The sequence below is a fragment of the Rhineura floridana genome, chromosome 1 (genome assembly GCF_030035675.1).
Source record: "Rhineura floridana isolate rRhiFlo1 chromosome 1, rRhiFlo1.hap2, whole genome shotgun sequence".
Lineage (NCBI taxonomy): Eukaryota > Metazoa > Chordata > Lepidosauria > Squamata > Rhineuridae > Rhineura > Rhineura floridana.
The window spans coordinates 106,627,823-106,646,901 of record NC_084480.1 but is presented as its reverse complement, the minus strand read 5'-3'; the positions used below and the strand labels follow the sequence as shown (position 1 = coordinate 106,646,901).

The 19,079-nt window shown below is 40.6% G+C and overlaps 1 protein-coding gene across 8 annotated transcripts in view; it reads left to right on the top strand.

Moving 5' to 3' along the window:
• The window catches only part of TJP2 (tight junction protein 2), an 86,577-nt gene that overhangs the window by 19,681 nt on the left and 47,817 nt on the right, over window positions 1–19,079 (top strand). The window contains exons 1-2 of one of the 8 annotated variants that reach the window (XM_061628523.1): window positions 6,020–6,092; window positions 6,573–6,649. The exons of 3 other annotated variants lie outside the window; for them this stretch is intronic. In XM_061628523.1, coding sequence (XP_061484507.1) covers window positions 6,587–6,649 — 63 coding nt within the window. In that variant the 5' untranslated portion in view covers window positions 6,020–6,092; window positions 6,573–6,586. 4 more of the 8 variants (XM_061628533.1, XM_061628540.1, XM_061628513.1 and 1 more) reach the window with 4 other exon arrangements.

Sequence of the window (19,079 nt, the reverse complement as noted above, 5' to 3'; positions counted from 1 at the left end):
TAAACCATGGTTTGAAATTATAAGCACTGCTTGCTCCTTCCTTCCCTTTCTCCCTTTTTCTGAGTGAGGGGGATTGTGGCAAACTCCCCTTCCACTAGGAAGATGGGGTGGGGAGTCTGCTGCCTTCCAGATGTTGTTGGACTCCAGCTTCTAACAGCTGCAGCCAGCATGGCCAGCGATCAGGGATGATGGGAGATGGAGCGCTACAGGTTCTCTGGTCTAAGATGTGCTTTTGATTATTTGGTATTTACAAATAAAGGTCTATCGGCAATTAGGAGCTGCTTTCCCTTTGGGCACCCCAAACATTTCACTATACAGTAGATTTCGGGAAGAGTGCCTTGCAGGAAAATGTTGGATATTTCCTCAGTGGTTTTCTGTTATATGGAAAATCATCAGAGAAGCTTTAGGACCAGAAATTCACACACAATTTCTGTACTGTTCTATTCCACTTTGTATCCAACTGATGAAAATTCTGGAATATCTGGAATATTTTGTCTCCGTGAAGTACAATTTTATTTGTCATGTGAGCCATGCAGATCAGAGAAGGATTATTCCGTTACAATAAGACTATTATGAAACGAGTTAACTGTATCAACATGAATTTGTGTGTAGCATTGTATTTTATCTTGCATTTCTCTTGGTTGCATTTGTTCAGGGTGTTTTGTAGGTAGTCCTTTTGGCTCTTGACATAAAGTTGTCTGTAGTATTATTACTGTACTTTTATTTAGCTCTTTTTTAATTTAAAAAAAGATATATTATTTTGCCTTAAATGGTTTTTCACAATTTTAATTACAAAATAATTAAACTCTTCCTCTATTGCCTAACATGTTTGAGTGCACAAGAACTTGTACTTAATCATTTTCAAAGTCTTGAGTAATTGTATTAGCGGGATGTGCATCTCTTCCTGGAACAAGATGCATCATACAAAATCTATACTGCTGCCTAGTTTTGAAATGGAGTGAAATATTTTGTTTGTGAAGCAGATTCTAGGTAACTTTTTAATTAAATTTTAATTTTAATCTGCATTGTAATCAAGGATATGTTGATGTTTTAAAATGTCACCCTTAATTATTACTACATTACCTAAATACATATTTTGACTTTTTAATGTCAGTTAATCATGTGGGTCTGATGAATCCTCCTCTTGCAGTCCATCAAAGGATTGCAGTGATTCACAGGGAATAATATTACTCTGGCATTTACATAATGCTTTCAAATGTCTGAAAAGATTCACATACATTATCTCAAAATAATGCTTTGCTTCATTCTCTCTCTTCCCCTCCCCCCCCAAAAAATCCTTTTTATAGCTTGCTGTTCCAAAATCAGAAACTCCCCTCCTGGTCACTTTAGCCCCATCTCTCTTGTTACTTGCTGTCTGCTCAGCAATATGCCAATTTGGGGCTCTGTGGAAGGAGAGGCATGGTAACAACTTAGTTCTGCCTGAACCTGGTGATCAATAGAGAGTATGCCTCTCCTATAATGAGAGGACACTTTGATAGCAGTCCCTAGCAGGGCTTCTTTTCAGGGTTATGGCAGACTCCAGTTTGTGACCCCATTACCAAGAATTTCAAGGCTAAGCTGCATCATCTCTAGGCCTGCTGCAGACATTTCCAGGCAATGGTGTTCTTCATCATACTTGCAAATGGTTACGTGCTCTGTAGTAATCACTGGTTACAGTTTGAAGATGTTCAAGCTGACATGAGGTTTTCATGGGTGGATAAACTGAACCTTCATCTATAGCTAAGCAGCAGTAGTTTAAATTTGATTTATGTTTTCTGTGTCACTGGCATTGAAATGGCAATCAAGCATGCAGAGTTGTAGCAAAACTGGGCGTGTTGACACCTTCCCTCCAATGATGATTCTTACAAACACAGGTTTAGTCACAATAATAACTATTCATTGCCAACTATTATTAGGTTCTGTTTTGCTTACGCAGTTGGCCTAATGGATACGCAAGGGGCACATTTGGAAATCTAACATTGTAGGCACCATAAAATACCCATTTCACAGAAGTTGCTCAGAAATATTGACCACCAAGCTCAAGGAGGGAAGGAAAGCAGGACAAGAGAATAAGAGGAAGGGTTGACAAGTAATAGGAGGGATCTTTCCTAATTGGCTAATAAACCATATAATTTCTCAAGAGAGACAAAAATATGACAACCAGCATGATTCCCAGTCACAAGTCAATGTCCACCCCTATGCAAGGGAGTAGACCGAGTGCCAATAAGGAAAGTCATCCTGAACTTCATGGGAGGTCGATTTCATCACTATCAGATTTCTTAGGGAAGATGACTCGGGAGAAAATCCCTGACTCTTCTATTACTTGTCAGCCTTTCCTCTTACCCCCTTCCTAGTCCATCCTTCCCTGTCCTCAAGCCCCTGGGAAATAAGGCTGCAGCACAGGGGGGATAATCTAGAAACCAGAACCATCTGTGCAATAGTGCTGGTATCTGTAGCTGCACATGTGGCTTGAGGCACTGAAGCATGAGGCTCCCCTGGGGCTGACTGAGTTGGGAAATGTGATTAGGACTGTGGAAATTCAGGGCCACATCTTGACCATGCAGCACAAGAAAATAATTCCATTTATTGTAACTAAAGCACCTGTTGTTTCTAATTTTGGGAATAAAATTGTTTTAGCACCTCTGATTCCCATAAACCAGATGAGCCTGCCCAACTTTTACCATCGGCCACCGAGGCCTCACTCTCCACCCCACGTATAAGAGATATTAGGCTCACAGGTACCAGGGACACAGGGCCTTTTTGGAGTCTTAGTGTGTAGCATGAGTGAACTGATACGTGTGAGTGAACTTCTGGTGTGTAGAAGAAAACTGGAATTGTTATCATAGTCATGTGTGTATATATATATATAGTGTGTGTATGTGTGTATTGCATGTGCACCCACACAGCCTTTTTGATAATCAGTTTCTAATAGCTGATTTTTTTCTTGAAAGAAACTTCACTATGTTTTTAGGAGGAAAAGATGTAGGGCCTGGATTAGACAGCATGAATGAGATGACTGCTAAAAATACTATTTTACTGCCTTTATGTTTGTTATTGCACTGCAATGTCCTTCAATTTTGTAGTCATCAAAGCCTAAAACACATGTATTGCTCTGGCCAGAAAAATGTCTATTTCAAAAAGGGAGAAACAAAATGTAGTTAGTGACCATTGTTTTTCTTCCTCAGGATGACTCAAACTCGGTTCAGGAAAGAATGTATGGTGTGGCTGGAAGTTATTTGGAATGCACAATCTTGTCTTTGTAACAAATTTGTAATCTGAACATTTAGACCAATGCTTTTAGTGGGAGCCCCCAACAGCCTCATCCTCCATATTTGGCTCTCTCTGCTAGCTATATAGATCTCTGAAGCAGTGGTTCTGATTTATGCCTCTGTGACTAAAAGAAAGCTTAGCCTGGACAAGCATGGAAGAATCAATTGTCTCTGTTCTACTCTTACCAAGCAACTCGGCTCCTCCCATCCTTATTTTCAATATTGAGGATAGGGCGCTTGTGAGAAGTGTGATGGTGACACCTAATGATACTATGCAAAACACCAAATAGTTACAATATGGTAGTTTAATATTTTTGTTTACTTTTACAATTTTGCTGGGGGGTTTTAAGTGCCAACTCCTTCTCTAGCAGTGTGGTGCTGTTGAACTCAAGGGCTAGAAAATAGAAGCACAAAATAGGTTTTCTTCTTACTGGACAAATGGACAGAATATTGCCTGTACATTTTTTCTTCCAACTTTGTAAATAAAAGGGCTAGAGAAGGTGAACAATGAGAGAAGAGAACTGGAATATCTTTGAGGTAAGGGGGTTAGTCCACTTCCACAGTTATTACCCAGTTATTACCTTCTATGTTTGATGCTATATGTGGTATGGCTGCAGAAAGGAATGCTGCCATTTCCCTGTACTCTCCTAGCTGTTCAAGATACGTGGTGTGGCATTTTTATATTGCTCTGCAGTGCAGGAGTCTGGAAAAAGAAAGCAAATGTTAAATCCAGGAACTGGTGCTCCTCTGTATAGAATATAGTCCTGCTTCTGACACAAAGACCAACTGTATTCCTTGAGCTGGTTTTGGGACTGGATCCTGGTCTTTGGGGATGATTCCTTGATGTATGGGTGTGTATGGGTGTGTGTGTGTGTGTGTGTGTGTGAGTGTGTGAGTGAGTGAGTGAGAGAGATATGAATCATTATCTCCAGAAAATTCTTGCAATCATAGTCTTCAAACCTTATGTTCATATTCAAATCTCTCTGTGGCAATTTACTGTTGAGTGAAGAAAAATTACTTTGCATTGCCTGTGTGATGTAGTGGCTAGAGTGCTGGACTAGGACAGAAGTAGGAATCCTCTGGCCAATGGGTCAGTCTTGGCCTTCCAATTTGGCCTGCTAGGCCATTACCCCGAACCATACCGACCAGCTGGCGTCACTTTGCAATGTCAGCTGATAGGCAGGTGGACAGGTTAAATCCTGCATTGGCTGCTTGTGTCTGTACCCAGGAGAGAACAGGTGCATACAGCCAATGCAACAGGATTTAACCCCTCCCTGTCAACTGATGAGTGGGGGTTAAATCCTGCTCTGTTCAACAAGATCAGGATGGAAATCCCTGCTAAAACAAATGTTGTTTTCCTCCATTTTAGCAGAGCTTTCAATGCAAAGGAAGGGGTTTGCATTGGAATCTCCTACTAATATAAAGGGGGGGGACTTTGTTTTAGCAGTGGCTTGCAAGGTGTTTTGAAGTCCTGAATTCAGAACTTCAAAGCACCTTGCACCTGATATCATTGTGACTTCTGGTGATTGAGAGGTGGGCAGCCTCACCCACCTGTCAAATGTAGTCCACAATGCCATTCCTGATAACAATCTGACCCATGGAGCCAAAAAAAGTTCCTGCCCCTAGACTAGGACATGGGAGACTCAGGTTCAAATCTCCACTCAGCCATGAAGCTCACTTGATGATATTGGAGTCAGCCACCATCTCTCGGCTGAATGTACCTCAGAGGTTGCTGTGAAAATAAAATGGGGTGCCAGCTTGAACTGGAGGAAAGATAGGGCATAAATGCAATAATAAATAAAAATAAACTTCAGTGGAACAAAGCAACTCAGCATTTACAGATCTATGCCTAGTACTAAGTACTTTGTTGCAGGACAAAACAACTTTGATAGATTTAAGACAAAACTAAATACATTTTAAAAGGGTGTTTTAAGGTTGCGTGTTTTTTTTTGTTCCATCCTGATGCTTCTGTTGTAGCCCATTGGCCCTTTTCAAGGGGGGAGGGGCTGGCTTCTAAAATGAGCTGTTTAGTTTAAGGTAGATTTGCAGTTTTTTGCTTGAGATATTTTCACTTTTCAGCACCTTCCAATCTATTATTCTGCCATTTTTTGATGGACAACTTTATTTCCTGAATATTTTGTCCGAAAGACCCTGTAGCCACTTTTATCTTTTAACAACAACCCACACACACACACGCTCTTTTATAACCCCCCCATCGCAGAAAAAGGTGCCCCGGGACTTGTGAAAGATTTTTGAAATACTTTCTGATAGATTCAGACAGTGCGAAGGGAACTTGCGGGGGTGGGCACACGCGTGAACCCGCTGACATTGCTTCCGAAGATTCCTGCCTTTAAACAGCCTTTTCTCATTTCCATTTCCAAAGTCAGTAAATTGAATTTTAAAACCACCGTTATTAGAATGTACGTTGCCTAACTGTTTTTCCTTTGCCTCGGACCGAGTTGCTCTTTCTGCTCTGAAATTCCAGGCGGCACTTTTCTAGGAGCGGTGGTGGACGCCGGTATCTGTCTTGGCGCTTCACTGCTTTGCAAAGCTTCGTTCCGTGACTCCCCCCTTCTTCTGCCTCTCCCAACTTTGCAACGGGGTCCCCTTTTGTGCAAAGGAGGAGGAAGCCTTGTTGGAGGAGAGGCACTGAGTGGCTGGTGCAATTCCTCCCTCGCATCATGTGAGGCATAAAACGAACAATTAATTCCCTGCTGACGTCCGCCTCTCAACTTCCAAGAGGGAAGAAGCAATGTTGCAATGGGAGCTGCACAGGGTTCCACCGGGAACGAACCAATTGGACCTGAAGGGGGGAGGGAACAGGTCTGTACTAATCTCCACCACCCATCCTCTCTCCCTATTTCGCTCCCTCCCCCGCTTTGATTTCTGTAAAGATTCACTTCATTCGCTTCTTCAGATAGCGAAGCTGTTGGCGTGCATGTGCATGAGATGCATAGGGAAATTTTAAGCCACCTCCCCCCTCTTCACTCGCAGTGGTAGCGACGAATTAGAATTTTGCTTCGGAGTCGAGAGTTGCACTTGGTTAAGGAAACGGTTGGCTACTTGCGTGGTGGCTTGTGGGGTGAATCGGGGTGAGGAGGATGGGGAAGGGATGCAGGAGCGGAGGGGGAAATATTGGGACACCTGAACAGTATGGGTATTTTCTTCCCGAGTTTAAAGTGGTTTTGAGGAGTTGAAGAGTGTGGAGTAGCCAGCCTTTTTCTCAGTGTTTGTAAGAATCGAGGGCCGGGGCCGGGGAGGGAGACTTTTGATTTTTTTTTATTTTCAACCCTTCCCCTCAAGGGACAGCCCCAGAGATGCCGGTGAGAGGAGGCGATCGTTTGCTGCATTCAGGCCCACTGCTCTCACCTTGGTTTGGGGTAAGTAATTTAGTATTTTTAAGCACCCTTTCTCCCCCCTATCCCTCCTTTTGCAACAACCCAAAGCGTCAGCTAGTAGGTAAGTATTTTAAACCATAGAGACTGGGGCGTTTGAAACAGAGTTGTGGCTTCTTTGACAAGAGTGCGTGCTCGCGCGCGTCTCGTTTCTGTGTTTTTAGTTAATGAAAGTTTCCGATGTTACTCGGTTGATACCCGTGATTCTAATTTAATGACTTTCCGGATATAAGGAAGCGTGCTTGTCTTCTGAAAGTCTGCAGTGGATAGCATGATAATACTTTTGGAAAAGTGTAGAGGGCTGGGAAATGGTTTTTATGTGCAAGAACGGGCAAACCAGGGTGGATGATATTTGCGGGCAGTACAGATGTCTTCCTCTGGCCATTTTAGATTTGTCACATTTGTATCTAGCCTGTTTCAAAAGTGGTCAGGATGACATGCCCTGGCTTGTTTGTTTGTTTGGTTTTTTTTTTTTGTCACAGTGAGATAAGTTGGAGAAAAAGAGAGACCCTGCAGTCATATTAGGTGAAAAAATATTTGAAGCTGGTATTCTAACATACCATACGAAATGGGTATTCATGGGTGAATGCAAGATTTTTGTTTTCTAGTAGCATTGAGATGTGCTGAGTACACTTTGTATAGTATAATAGTATTTCATTTCTTGAACTAGAATCCATCAGCAAGTATGGTTTAGTTGTTTAGGGCCCGGTGTTTTCTGTTCAGCTGCAGGTGTTAAACTATCACAGCAAAGCTAGAAATATTATGTTATTGCCAGTTACTGCTATGAACATAGGAAGATGCTTTATACTGAATCAGACCATTAAGATCCATTGTCTACCCTGACTGGCAGTGGTTTCAGGCAGAGGATGTTACCCTGCACTACCTGGAGATGCCCAGGACTGAACAAGGGACCTTCTGTGTGTACACCAGGTGCTTTACCACTGTCCTGCGGTCCTTCTCCTAAATCATTGTTCTTGGGTCACCAGATGTTGTTGGACTACAACTCCCATCATCCTTGGCCATTGACTAAACTGGTTGGGGTTGATGGAAGCTGTACTCCAACAACATCTGGGGACCCAGGGTTGAAGAACACTGCACCTAAACTGTTTTCACAACTGCTGTTGTGAGTGGCCGTTGTACTTGCTTTGTATACGTTTGTGCTTTGAGAAGAAATGTCACCCATTGCACCTCTTGCATTTCATGGCCCTTTGGTCTCCCTGCCTGTGGTTTATTTCTCCATACCCATGTATAGCTCTGCCGACTGAGAGTAACAGTTCATGAAAATGATGAGGTGGGCTCTAGTCCATGAAAGCCACAGTTAACCTTTTAAACTTTAATATACCACAAGACTCTTTCTGTGTTTTTAATATGTACTCTGAAAAGCTGCAGTTAAACTCTGGTGTGTGTGGCACAATGCTTCTTTACTGCATTTGTTTGATTTTATCTACTTTGCATCACATTTCTTTAGAACTCATAATTTTGTTTGGATTGAGAATGGAGGATTTTTCTGCATGCACATGGTCTATATGAAAAAATGGACTGCCTTCCAAGTCAATTCTGACTTATGGCGACCCTATGAATAGGGTTTTCATGGTAAGTGGTATTCAGAGGGGGTTTACCACTGCCTCCCTCTGAGGCTGAGAGGCAGTGACTGGCCCAGGGTCACCCAGTGAGCTTCATGGCTGTGTGGGGATTCGAACCCTGGTCTCCCAGGTCATAGTCCAGGACATTAACCACTACACCACACTGGTTCTCACATATGGTCTATATACTTACATTAAAAGGCATGCTGCACATATCTATAGGGAGAGCTTGTTTGTCTCTTTCATACAGTTTTATCTTTCGCTCCTTCACATATATGATTTTAACGTGGCTGTTAATTACATTCAGCTTATTAGCTAGTTACACATAGAAGTTTCACTGTGAATAATGTTTTATAATAATACCCAGAGATCCTTTTAACTATGTGACTGAGGTAACAATTATTGTGATTGTGTAAAATGAGTTATGAAGGCTGAGACCTAGTGACAAGCCTCAGGCCATCCAGCAAGTCCCATGATTCATATCCAGGTTTAACACACACTCTGCTTGAGACTTCCAAGTATATATGAGTTAATGGAGATTACTCTTTCAAAGAGAATCATTGGGTATTTTCCTCGGTTAATTCTTGGTTGCTGAGGAAAAACTTCATAGGCATGTGTTGAAAAATCTCCATGGAAAGTACAGTTTGGCTCTGAATCCAGTGTAGGAGCTCATTATGAAAGATGAGGATTCCTCATATTTAAGAAAAGTTGTAGATTAATTTAAGCTAGAAATTTAATTTAAAAATAGATTAATTTGTTTAATAATTCTGCTGGCCAAGATAGACCTGATGCTGCTGTTTGAGATTTCTTTATATAAAACTTGAATGTTTTGTTCTACATATTTAAAATATTTAGTTTAAATTTTGAGCATGTAACAAAATTCTGGCAGGTTACTTAGCAAAATAATATAGTAAAAATATAGTGTGCAGCAGAACTGTATGAGGCAGTTATACCAACTGGACACAATAGTACCAAATAATTAAACATGTACAAGACCATTTAATGTGACAGCCAGCCTGCTACTTTTTGTAGTACTTGCTTCCTTTGTACCAAGCCATGAACAGTAAAAAATATATATCTATATTTAAATCAGTTACCCTTTTGACACTAGAGGTTTTATTAGTATTACTGTCTTAAAATATATTACAGGCTCTTTGAGACTACTGCTTGCTAATGCTTTTAGCTAATTGCTGGCAGAAACTAAATGTGTATCTATTATTCATTTTTAGCTTAAATAATGTAGTTTACCTCTCTGAAATAGTTGCCATTGTATATACCTTTTCCTAATAAAATGTTGATTGTTGGACAATGTGGAAATATGGAAACATTTTAGATTTTCATATGATTGTGTTGAATGCAACCCAGTCATGTTGCATTGTGAATGGCTATCTGCTGCTGATGCCTTTGTAGGCATCACCAAAAAAAGCAGTGAATAAGTGTAGCATTTGGCTTGTCCCTGGTCTCTTTTCTAATGCTGACACAATATTTATCTTTTGGCTTGTGTGAAAGTATTCAGTATCCAAGATTGTTCTGTCAAAATACAGGAAATTTGGGATATGAATATTTAGAGAGACCTCTCTTGTGGCAGTATTGCATGTGTTGGGCCTAAGCTGAGTAACCTTAGGGGTAACCTCAGTTTTATTATGGAGTGGCTTGTTGACCTGTGTAGCCGTAACAACCTTGTCAGACAACCATGCTGCGCGCTTGGTTGTATATGTACTAGGAAAAAGAAGCTTAAGTCATGTCCACAACATCTGTTTATCATATGATATGTTGCAAGTAGCTGATGCAGCCCATTAATCAGCCTGAGTCTTGTTTCTGGATTTCTCGACCCAAGTTAATGCCCCATTAAGAAAATATTCATCTTTCAATGATTAGTTTTGGCAAATATCCCAGAATTTCTTCATTGCAGCTATTATCCCATGATGAAATTGAGGTTATCATACTTTGGACACATAATGAAAAGACCTGATTCACTAGAAAAGACAATAATACTGGGAAAAACAGAAGGGAGCAGAAAAAGAGGAAGGCCAAATAAGAGATTGATTGATTCCATAAAGGAAACTACAGACCTGAACTTACAAGATCTGAACAAAGTGGTTCATGACAGATGCTCTTGGAGGTCACGGATTCATGGGGTCGCCATAAGTCGTAATCGACTTGAAGGCACATAACAAATCTATCTAGTAATTCCAGCAATAAGCAGCATATTTCTTTTGGAAATGGGGGGCAGCAGCACTGGAATTCTGACCTTGGATAATCATGGTTATTTTCCTGCCATAGCTGTTACGACCCTGAGGGCTAGATAGAGGTTGACATCTGTAGCAGAACATTAAATGGTTCTGGAGCAAGCAGCTCTGTACACAGTTTATAAACCTAGAACACAGAAGGCGGTCTAAGGTGCTCAGGAGATGTTTATTGTAGCAGCAATATCTGGACCTCCTCTGAATGTGAAGAGCTACCTTTTCCTACCATTGCCTAAAAATGGATAGAAGCAGGCTGTGTTTTGGGCAAAGCTCCAAGATCTATTGGGAAGGTTATTTTTCTTACAGCAGCAGATGCTAAAATGCCATTTCACCTCTGAACTTCCTCTGACCTTGTACATTGTCAGTGATGTGTGTTTTCCAGAAAATTTTTAATTGGAACCATTTCCTATGCAAATAAGAGTAAGTTGCACTGAATATTTTTCAGTTTGCATCAGAAATTTTTCTGATGTGAGTGATCTACAGTAATTAAGCACGTTTATTTTACTTGTATTTTGTAAACAAAACTTTGAAACTCCCAAGCTTGACTAACATTTATTTGCAATTGGCATCAATTCATTGTTACTAATGAAGTTTTCTACACCACATTATTGTGTTCTGGGGAGCTGATGATGAGGGTAGTGAGTGAGACCTCAGTGACATCTCATCTGCTGCACCACTGGGACCTTCTTCCTGAGTTGTTATAGTCAGGAATCCCATCTTGACTCATGGATGGCTATTGGAAGATAATGTCCTTGTAGGCTGGGATATACATCTGAAGTGGATTCTTAAACCCTTGGAACAAACCTGGAATTGGGGCTAGTTCATGACATTATCAGGATATTTCACAGAATCTTTCCCCTACTTTTTGGTACACTAGACCTGGTGTCAGCACCCAGCATGGTGGGCCTAGTAGTAGTAGTAGTAGTAGTAGTAGTAAATAAATTGTATTATTTTACTATTACTATTATATAATATACTGCTTCAAAGTGATGTATCTAACATATCGTTGTAAGACACTGATTATCCATTTGTTGGCAGCTGCAAGATTGGTGGTCACCCAAGGTTGGAAAGATGCTTCGACCTACCAACTGGATAATTGGTTCAGAAAGTCTTTTTTGTAGTCATTTCTGAAAAGATAATCCGTAAGTTGTGGGTGATGAGGGAAGAAGCAGCATTTTTGGAAGTGTGGTGACCCTTTGACAGGCACAAGGTGGATAGTTCCCAGGAGATATGATTTTATCTGGTACTCCTGATGATGATATATTTTGGAAAATTTCTTCCAGATTTCCTGATACACGATGTATGTAGTAATGATATTATAAACACCCTCCCTTGGGATAAATTATTAAGATGCTGTATTTTCTAAAGCTCTGTCGTTTTTATGTGATCGTTGTAATGATTTTTTTTGTATTATGTGTAATGTGAGAAATATAATGATAATAACAACAACAACAATAACAATAATAATGCTTCAAATTGATGTGTCTAACATATCCTGGTATCAACAAATGCCAGTCTCACAGTCCCCAGAGGGCCCACTGCTGCTTTCACCATCATCTTTAATGTTTTTAGCTTCTTCTTTTTCCTACTCATCACTCTGAAAAGAAGCACCAAGTGAAGTGGCTGCAGCCCGACAATCCTTATCACCCCTGTAATTCCTGTGGACCCCAGCATAGTGTAATTTGGGCTCAGTGGAATTATTGGGTAATAAAGGTGGTGACTGCTGTTGCAGCCACTTCATTCAGTGCTTCTTATCTGAGAGCTGCTGCCTGCCCCTGTCTGGCCTGGTAAGCTTATGGAAGGATAGGTGTTAGGGCTCAGCCCAGAATTCAGTGGAGAAGCACCAAACTAAGTGATAGCAGCTGCCATCATGATCATTTCCCTGGAGGGTCCCAGTGTGATGTGGGCGGGGGGAGAGGACAGTGCTGAAGTGATGTGGTGCCAATCCTGCAGGTAAATACCACAGAAGCATGTTAGGCCACACTGCTGCTTGGGTGTATGTACATTTGGTGTTATGATATACAGTGCCTTGAAAAAGTAATCAGACCCCCACCAATGCTCTCATATTACTAAATTACAAATGGTACATTGTAATTTCATTCTGTATGGTATGTTATTCTGAAACACTGAAACTCATACTCAATTATTGTAAGGTGGCATTGGTTTTATGTTGGGAAATGTTTGTAAGAAACATAAAAAACTGAAAGATGTTGCTTGCATAAGTATTCAACTCCCACACATTAATATTTGGTAGAGCCATCTTTTGCTGCAATAGCAGCTTTAAATTGGGGGGGGGGTAGGTATGTACCAGCTTTGTACACAGTGTTGGAGGGATTTTGGCCCATTCTTCTTGGCAGATTTGCTCCAGGTCGTTCAGGTTGGTTGGGCATTGCTTGTGGACCGTAATTTTCCTAGAGCGCAACAGATTCCCAATGGGATTGAGATCAAGACTTTGACTGGGCCACTCTAGGACATTATCCTTTTTGTTCTTGAGCCACTCCAATGTTGCTTTGGCCTTGTGCTTGGGATCATAATCTGAAAAAATGAATTTCCTCCCAAGCTTCAGTTTTTTAGTGGACTGAAGCAGGTTCTCTTGCAGTATTTTCCTGTATTTTGCTCCATCCATTCTTCCTTCCATTTTAACAAGGTGCCAAGTCCTGCTAATTAGAAGCATCCCCAGAGCATGGTGGTGCCACCACCATACTTCACTGTAGGGATGGTGTGTCTTGAGGCATGGGCGCAGTGTTAGGATGGTGCCACACATAGCACTTGAGTTTTGGCCAAAAAGCTCTATCTTGGTCTCATCTGACCACAAACCTTTTCCTACATCGCAGCTGGGGCACTCTCATGCTTTCTGGCAAACTCCAGATGTGCTTTCAGATGATACTTTTTGAGTAACGGCTTCTTTCTTGCCACCGTCCCATACAGGCCAGTGTTATGCAGAGCTCTTGATATGGTTGACTGGTGCACCATGACTCCACTCCCAGCCACTGAACTCTGTAGCTCCTTCAAAGTGATTGTTGGCCTCTCTGTGGCTTCTCTCACAAGTCTCCTTGTTCAACCACTGAGTTTTGAGGGATGGCTTTTTCTTGGTGTGATGCACCTTCCACTTCTTGATTACTGATCAAACTGTGCTCACTGGCATAGCCAAACACTTGGATATTATTTTGTACCCTTTTCCTAATCTGTGCATTTGTATTACATTATCTCTCATTTCTGTAGAATGCTCTTTGGTCTTCATTTTCCTTCAGATCCACAGCCTGACCAATGATCCTTTTACAGTGGGATTTTTATCCTGACAATGTGACAGCAACTTTAATTATTCACAGGTGGAGGCCAATGTTTAGGTAATTGTGTCCTTGATAGGGCAATTTCTTTCTTCTGTCTAAACTTGGAGTTTCCACAGTGCAGGGATTGAACACTTATGCAAGCAACATGTTTCAGTTTTTTATGTTTCTTACAAACATTTCCCAACATAAAATGTCACCTTACAATAATTGATTTTGAGTTTCATTTGTAATTCAGTAATATGAGAGCATTGGTCCGGGGGCTGTTTACTTTTACAAGGCACTGTATCTTTGAAAACTACCTCAGAGTTTAGTTATCTTTAAGGGATTGGCATAATGGCCCACTTGTTCTGCTCCCAAGCTTGTCACTAACTATTGATGATTTTTAAATGTTCTTCCCTCAAACCAACGTTCAACTTTAATGAAAAATTATATTCTGCTTTTGAGTTACAAAGGCCAAAGTTATGTGAGGAGAGTCCCTCCTTCCCAGCCCTGTTCTTTTTTCCTCTCCTTTATATAGCCCAAAATGAATGAAAGGTCATTTTACTCTTAAGCTTACTAGCAGCCCTCTGAATCCACTCAAAGGGCAGGCTACCCACGGTGAGAACTGTTGAAATGAGTCTCTAGATAACAGATAGTCTAAAAAAAATTATTTAATGTGCCATGTTGGAGGAGAGGTGGACAAGATACTAGTTTGACATCAGAAATGAATTTCTAACTACTCTCCTCTCTTATCCTGCTTCATTAAGAAAAATATGTCTGGGGTTTCTCATTGTTTTCATACACTGCACACTAAAAAGAAAGATAAAAAGACATTTGGCAGAAGGCAACATTTAAAATCTTGGCTTTCAATCTCATGAGATGAACACCTGGTTGTAGATAATTTTCCACTTCCCAATCCTTGTTTTTCTTTTGGGGGGGGCAGGGTGGGATGGAAATACTGCAATTTTATTGTCTTTTGGTTTCTCCCATACAGCTAGTACTTTGCTAACAGTGTTGTTTCTGTTTTTTTCTCTTGTTGTGAAAGATGAGTATGTGTAAATGAGGTCATGTACAATAAAGGCCGGGGAAGGAACTGGCAATCCCACCCCATATATACGGTCTGCCTAGTAAACGTCGCAAGACGTCACCCTAAGAGTCGGAAACGACTCGCACTATAAGTGCGGGGACACCTTTACCTTTACCTTACAATAAAATATTTGATGGAATTGAACCAGATTTTTTTGGAGGCGGGGGCTCAGCCCTAAGATGTTTTTTGCTCGGCACTTGCATTTTCATCTTTCTCTGATATTGTTGCAACCGTCCTATTGTACATCCTATAAAAACATATTAAGCAAAATACAGAGAAGTGAAGAGTTCAGGAACCCCACTCTTAATCTGTGGCTTAACTGGGCATTCAGTAAAGAGGCAGGGAAGCCAATAAAGCACTTCCCTCCCCAGCAGTGTTAGTATCAGCTTATGAGAACTGTGCACAGATACTGCCCTGGGGCCAGCCAGTAGCATCCCTTGTGTCCTGAATGGCAGGAGGTTGTGGCATTCTAATTGGAATACTGTACAGAACTTGCAAAGAGAATATTGAAATGAGTTGCCAAGAGAGGAGCATCTGATGCAGGCACAGACTTCTTCTACAGAAGTAGGGCAAGTTCTGAGAGATTCATATGGACAACTTGTTCCCTTGGGTTATTACCACAATAAGGCCATGGAAGAGAGCAGTATTGCTGGGGGGGGGGAGAAAGAAAACAGTTAAATAGGGCCTTGGAGCAGCTTATCAATAGCTGCTTTGTTCCCTGGCTAATGAAACCTAACAGTTCCACTACAAAGGCGTTTTGCAAATGTATAAAGCAAGTTACGCCTGTGTCAGCAGGCATCACGCCCTCCTCAGCTCAGATCCTTCATTTTCTTGCCCAGACCTAACAATTGTAGTACAAACAGTTTACAATGGATTGTACAGTAGAACAAAGAGGTCAGTGTCTGCTTAATTCTGAGGATTTTTTCAAAGAAGTTTCTAGTGGTGGTTGTCCTAATTCAGTTCTCAGTTAAATGGCTGAGTATAGTTTAAACCATTATTTTTATTTTTATTGGTGGTGTCAGGGAAAGTGCTTAGAAGTCAGGCTCATACTGTTAAGTCCGTGCCCCCTGGTTAACATATGAGTTCAAGTTAAAATTATTTCCTTTATTTCTATTAGTAATGTATCCTATGCTTTGAAGAGAATTCCTTTCTTAATACGAGTTTTAGAGGGCTCGAATTGTGTGTTAAACTGACGCAGTGTGATCTATTTTATCATCCAGAGAGATAAGTGGAGTGGAGTGAATAATTTTATTTTATTAGTAGAACTAGGACAAAGGAGATATCAGTGTGGGTAGCAATTACTATGGATGGGCCTGAGAATCAAATGAAAACTTACAATTGTGCTATTGTGTGGAATGTTGTTGCATTATGACTAGATGATTAAATATAAATGCTGACCTGATTAGATTATATCCTTGTAATGAGTAGTCTTTAAAAATGGCTTAAAAGTTTATTCACTGTGTACTAGGACTAGAGGGAGATATGGGTTTTGGAAAGGTTTGGTTTCTGCAGTGTTTGATTACAGAAAATAAGAAGAGTTATATAATAATTTACACCTGATGCTTATATAGATTTTGGTGTGAATTCCTGCTGGAGTTGTTTTGTGGCCAAGCACCAGTAGTTGCAACTGCTATGGTGCATGGGGGAGAGTTTCTGTTGCGTTATCCTTCTAGCAAAGATAAGGAAATGGCAACATATGCTCGGTCAAACACCACTGGTAAGTGGTTGTTGGTGTTGCCTCTTGTAAGGCAGAATGTCCATATGATTCTCTCTGTGTGTGCGCACGCATGTGTATGCGCATCCCTGCAAATATTTCACTATAAGACTTGTAACTTTTAGGCTGTTTTCTGTTCAGTAGTCTCTTGCTAGTATTTAGATCGACAACTGAATAGAGAAACACAACTTTATTTTCTCATTTTGCTTTATTTAACCTATTTCCATGATCAAATATTGTCATAAGATCCCTATTTGCAGCTAACTGAGGAATCGTTATTAAATTTAGTTTAACAATATGAGTTGGCCATGGATACACAAGCACAGTTTTATTTTGCACCTGTTCTTCTGGATATTTCGTATACCTTTTTTCTTAGTTATGTTGATGCATTCTGTTGATCAGTCACTTTTTACATGACGTCTATTTTTCTAGACCAGTTGTCTCCAATCTTGTCAAATGCAAGACCAACATTTACTCAAACTCTTAATTTTGTTGCTGCTTGAGTCCATCTTTATTCTTAAATTGAAAAGGAAAAGAAAAGTTTGTTGGGTCTCTGATCCAGCCTAGCATGACCCTGTGGTATGGTTTAGAACTCATTCTGTGAAGACCAGTGTGCTAGATAGTCCTCCAGAGTAAACTCTATACCATCTTTTTAAAATTATTTATTTATTTATTTATTGCATTTGTATACTGCCCCATAGCCGAAGCTCTCCGCATGTGTTCATATTCTAAAAAGTACTCTGAAGTTTTAATGATAAAAAATGCTGGGTAAAGGTATGTGTATGAATGGATCTTGAATTCATATGTTCTTAACTCCCACTCAGTTTGGCTTGAAAAGCCTGTGTTGGGTTACCAACTTGCAAGGGGACCCATGTGGTGATGAGACCTGAAATGATCCAGAAACATAACAGTCACTTGGCAGAGGAAGGAAACATTCTCACCCATTACAACTTCATGGTCAGATAAAGTACAATGAAAGTGGTAAAGACCAGTGGGAAACCCAGGAAAATGAAAGGTTGGTATGATGAAGAAAGTTATCAGGACAAGCAAAAACTGTATAGATTAACCGAAATGACTTAATCTGAGTGATATCGAGGCTTAATCATACTTTGAATAGACCCACTGAAATAAGTCCATTGATGTCAGTGGGTCTATTTTGAGTATGACTTTGCTGGATATCATCCTCTAATGATACCTCTCTAATTATGAGAGTATAAGCGACAGCAGAAATATAAACAAAAAAAATTAGCAGAGATAAAAACAAACCACAATCTCCAGTTCAGATGTTACACTAAGCCAAGGATCATGATTTGTTGCTCCTGATATTTAGCGGGAAGATGCAAAGCAGGAGAGGGGTCCTAATTTTCCTGCATGGCCATTTCCCATCATATGTAACAGGTGTGGGGCAGGTGAAGACACAGCTGCTAAAGAACAATTGGGAGCTTAAAGTGTGGTCTGAAATGTTCCTTTGCAAGTGGGGCTTCAGTTGACAGTATTGACAGCTAGCCTTTTTTAAAATGTTCACTTGCAGGTGTAGTTTGGATCTCAGCTGATCAGTGTTGAGAGTGAGCTCACCCACCTGTTGAAAATGGCCCAACCAGGGGTGGGGTGGGCTTTTGATTGAAAATGATTCTCCAGGCCTACAGCAAACCATTAACCATGGCTTGCTGTGGTGTGTTTGGTGCACCATGCTACTACTTAAGAGAGTGGCCAGATGCATTGGAAGGAATGTTAACAGGCATCTCTAGAGAAGTTGTTAGCCTGTTGTATTGATGTACACAGCTTCAAAGACAAGAATATAATTGTAACAGATCTTGAGGAGGGCTGCTAAGAACAGAGAAATTGGTTTTGGTTTTTGACACTTGTTGGGTTGAAATGTATAGATTTGCAGTATTATAATTGCAGTATTACTTGCTGAAATTTTAAATAAGTAATTATACAGCCACGAGAGTGGCTGTATATTATAGTTAGAATGCATTTTTCGCATTCCGCAATGTTAAATTGGAAATATTCCCCATGCCTGTCTGATGCTTCTCATAAGGACATTTCAAAACAAAGCCTTACAAAACTTATAGTCCTGAACTCAGAAACGCTTGCTTAACAACCCTCTCAATTTTCATGGTGATACACAAAACGGTCAGAGAGAATAGAGAGTTCAAAGTCTAAAAAGGGGGGAGGGGGAACCCAGACCCCATTTGAACTTTTTTCTGACAGAGTTCTCATAAACTGTTGAAATTAATTAAAAATCAGCCATGTTCACAGAGTACCTGTAATCCTATTACTGACCTTGTCCTATACACACCTTCATCTTCTGCACTTTAAAAGTTAAAAAAATGCCTGGGTGAGTTTTAACTTATTTAAGAAATTTTGCATTGAACTCAATCATAATGTTGGGCATGCTCAGTAAGAATCAACTGTCAGTGTTCTAAAAGCCAGACTCACAGCTGCTGCCCTTGCCTATCAGGGGGCCACACCCACACCAGTCTTTTATTTCACTTCAGACAGTCATGGTTACC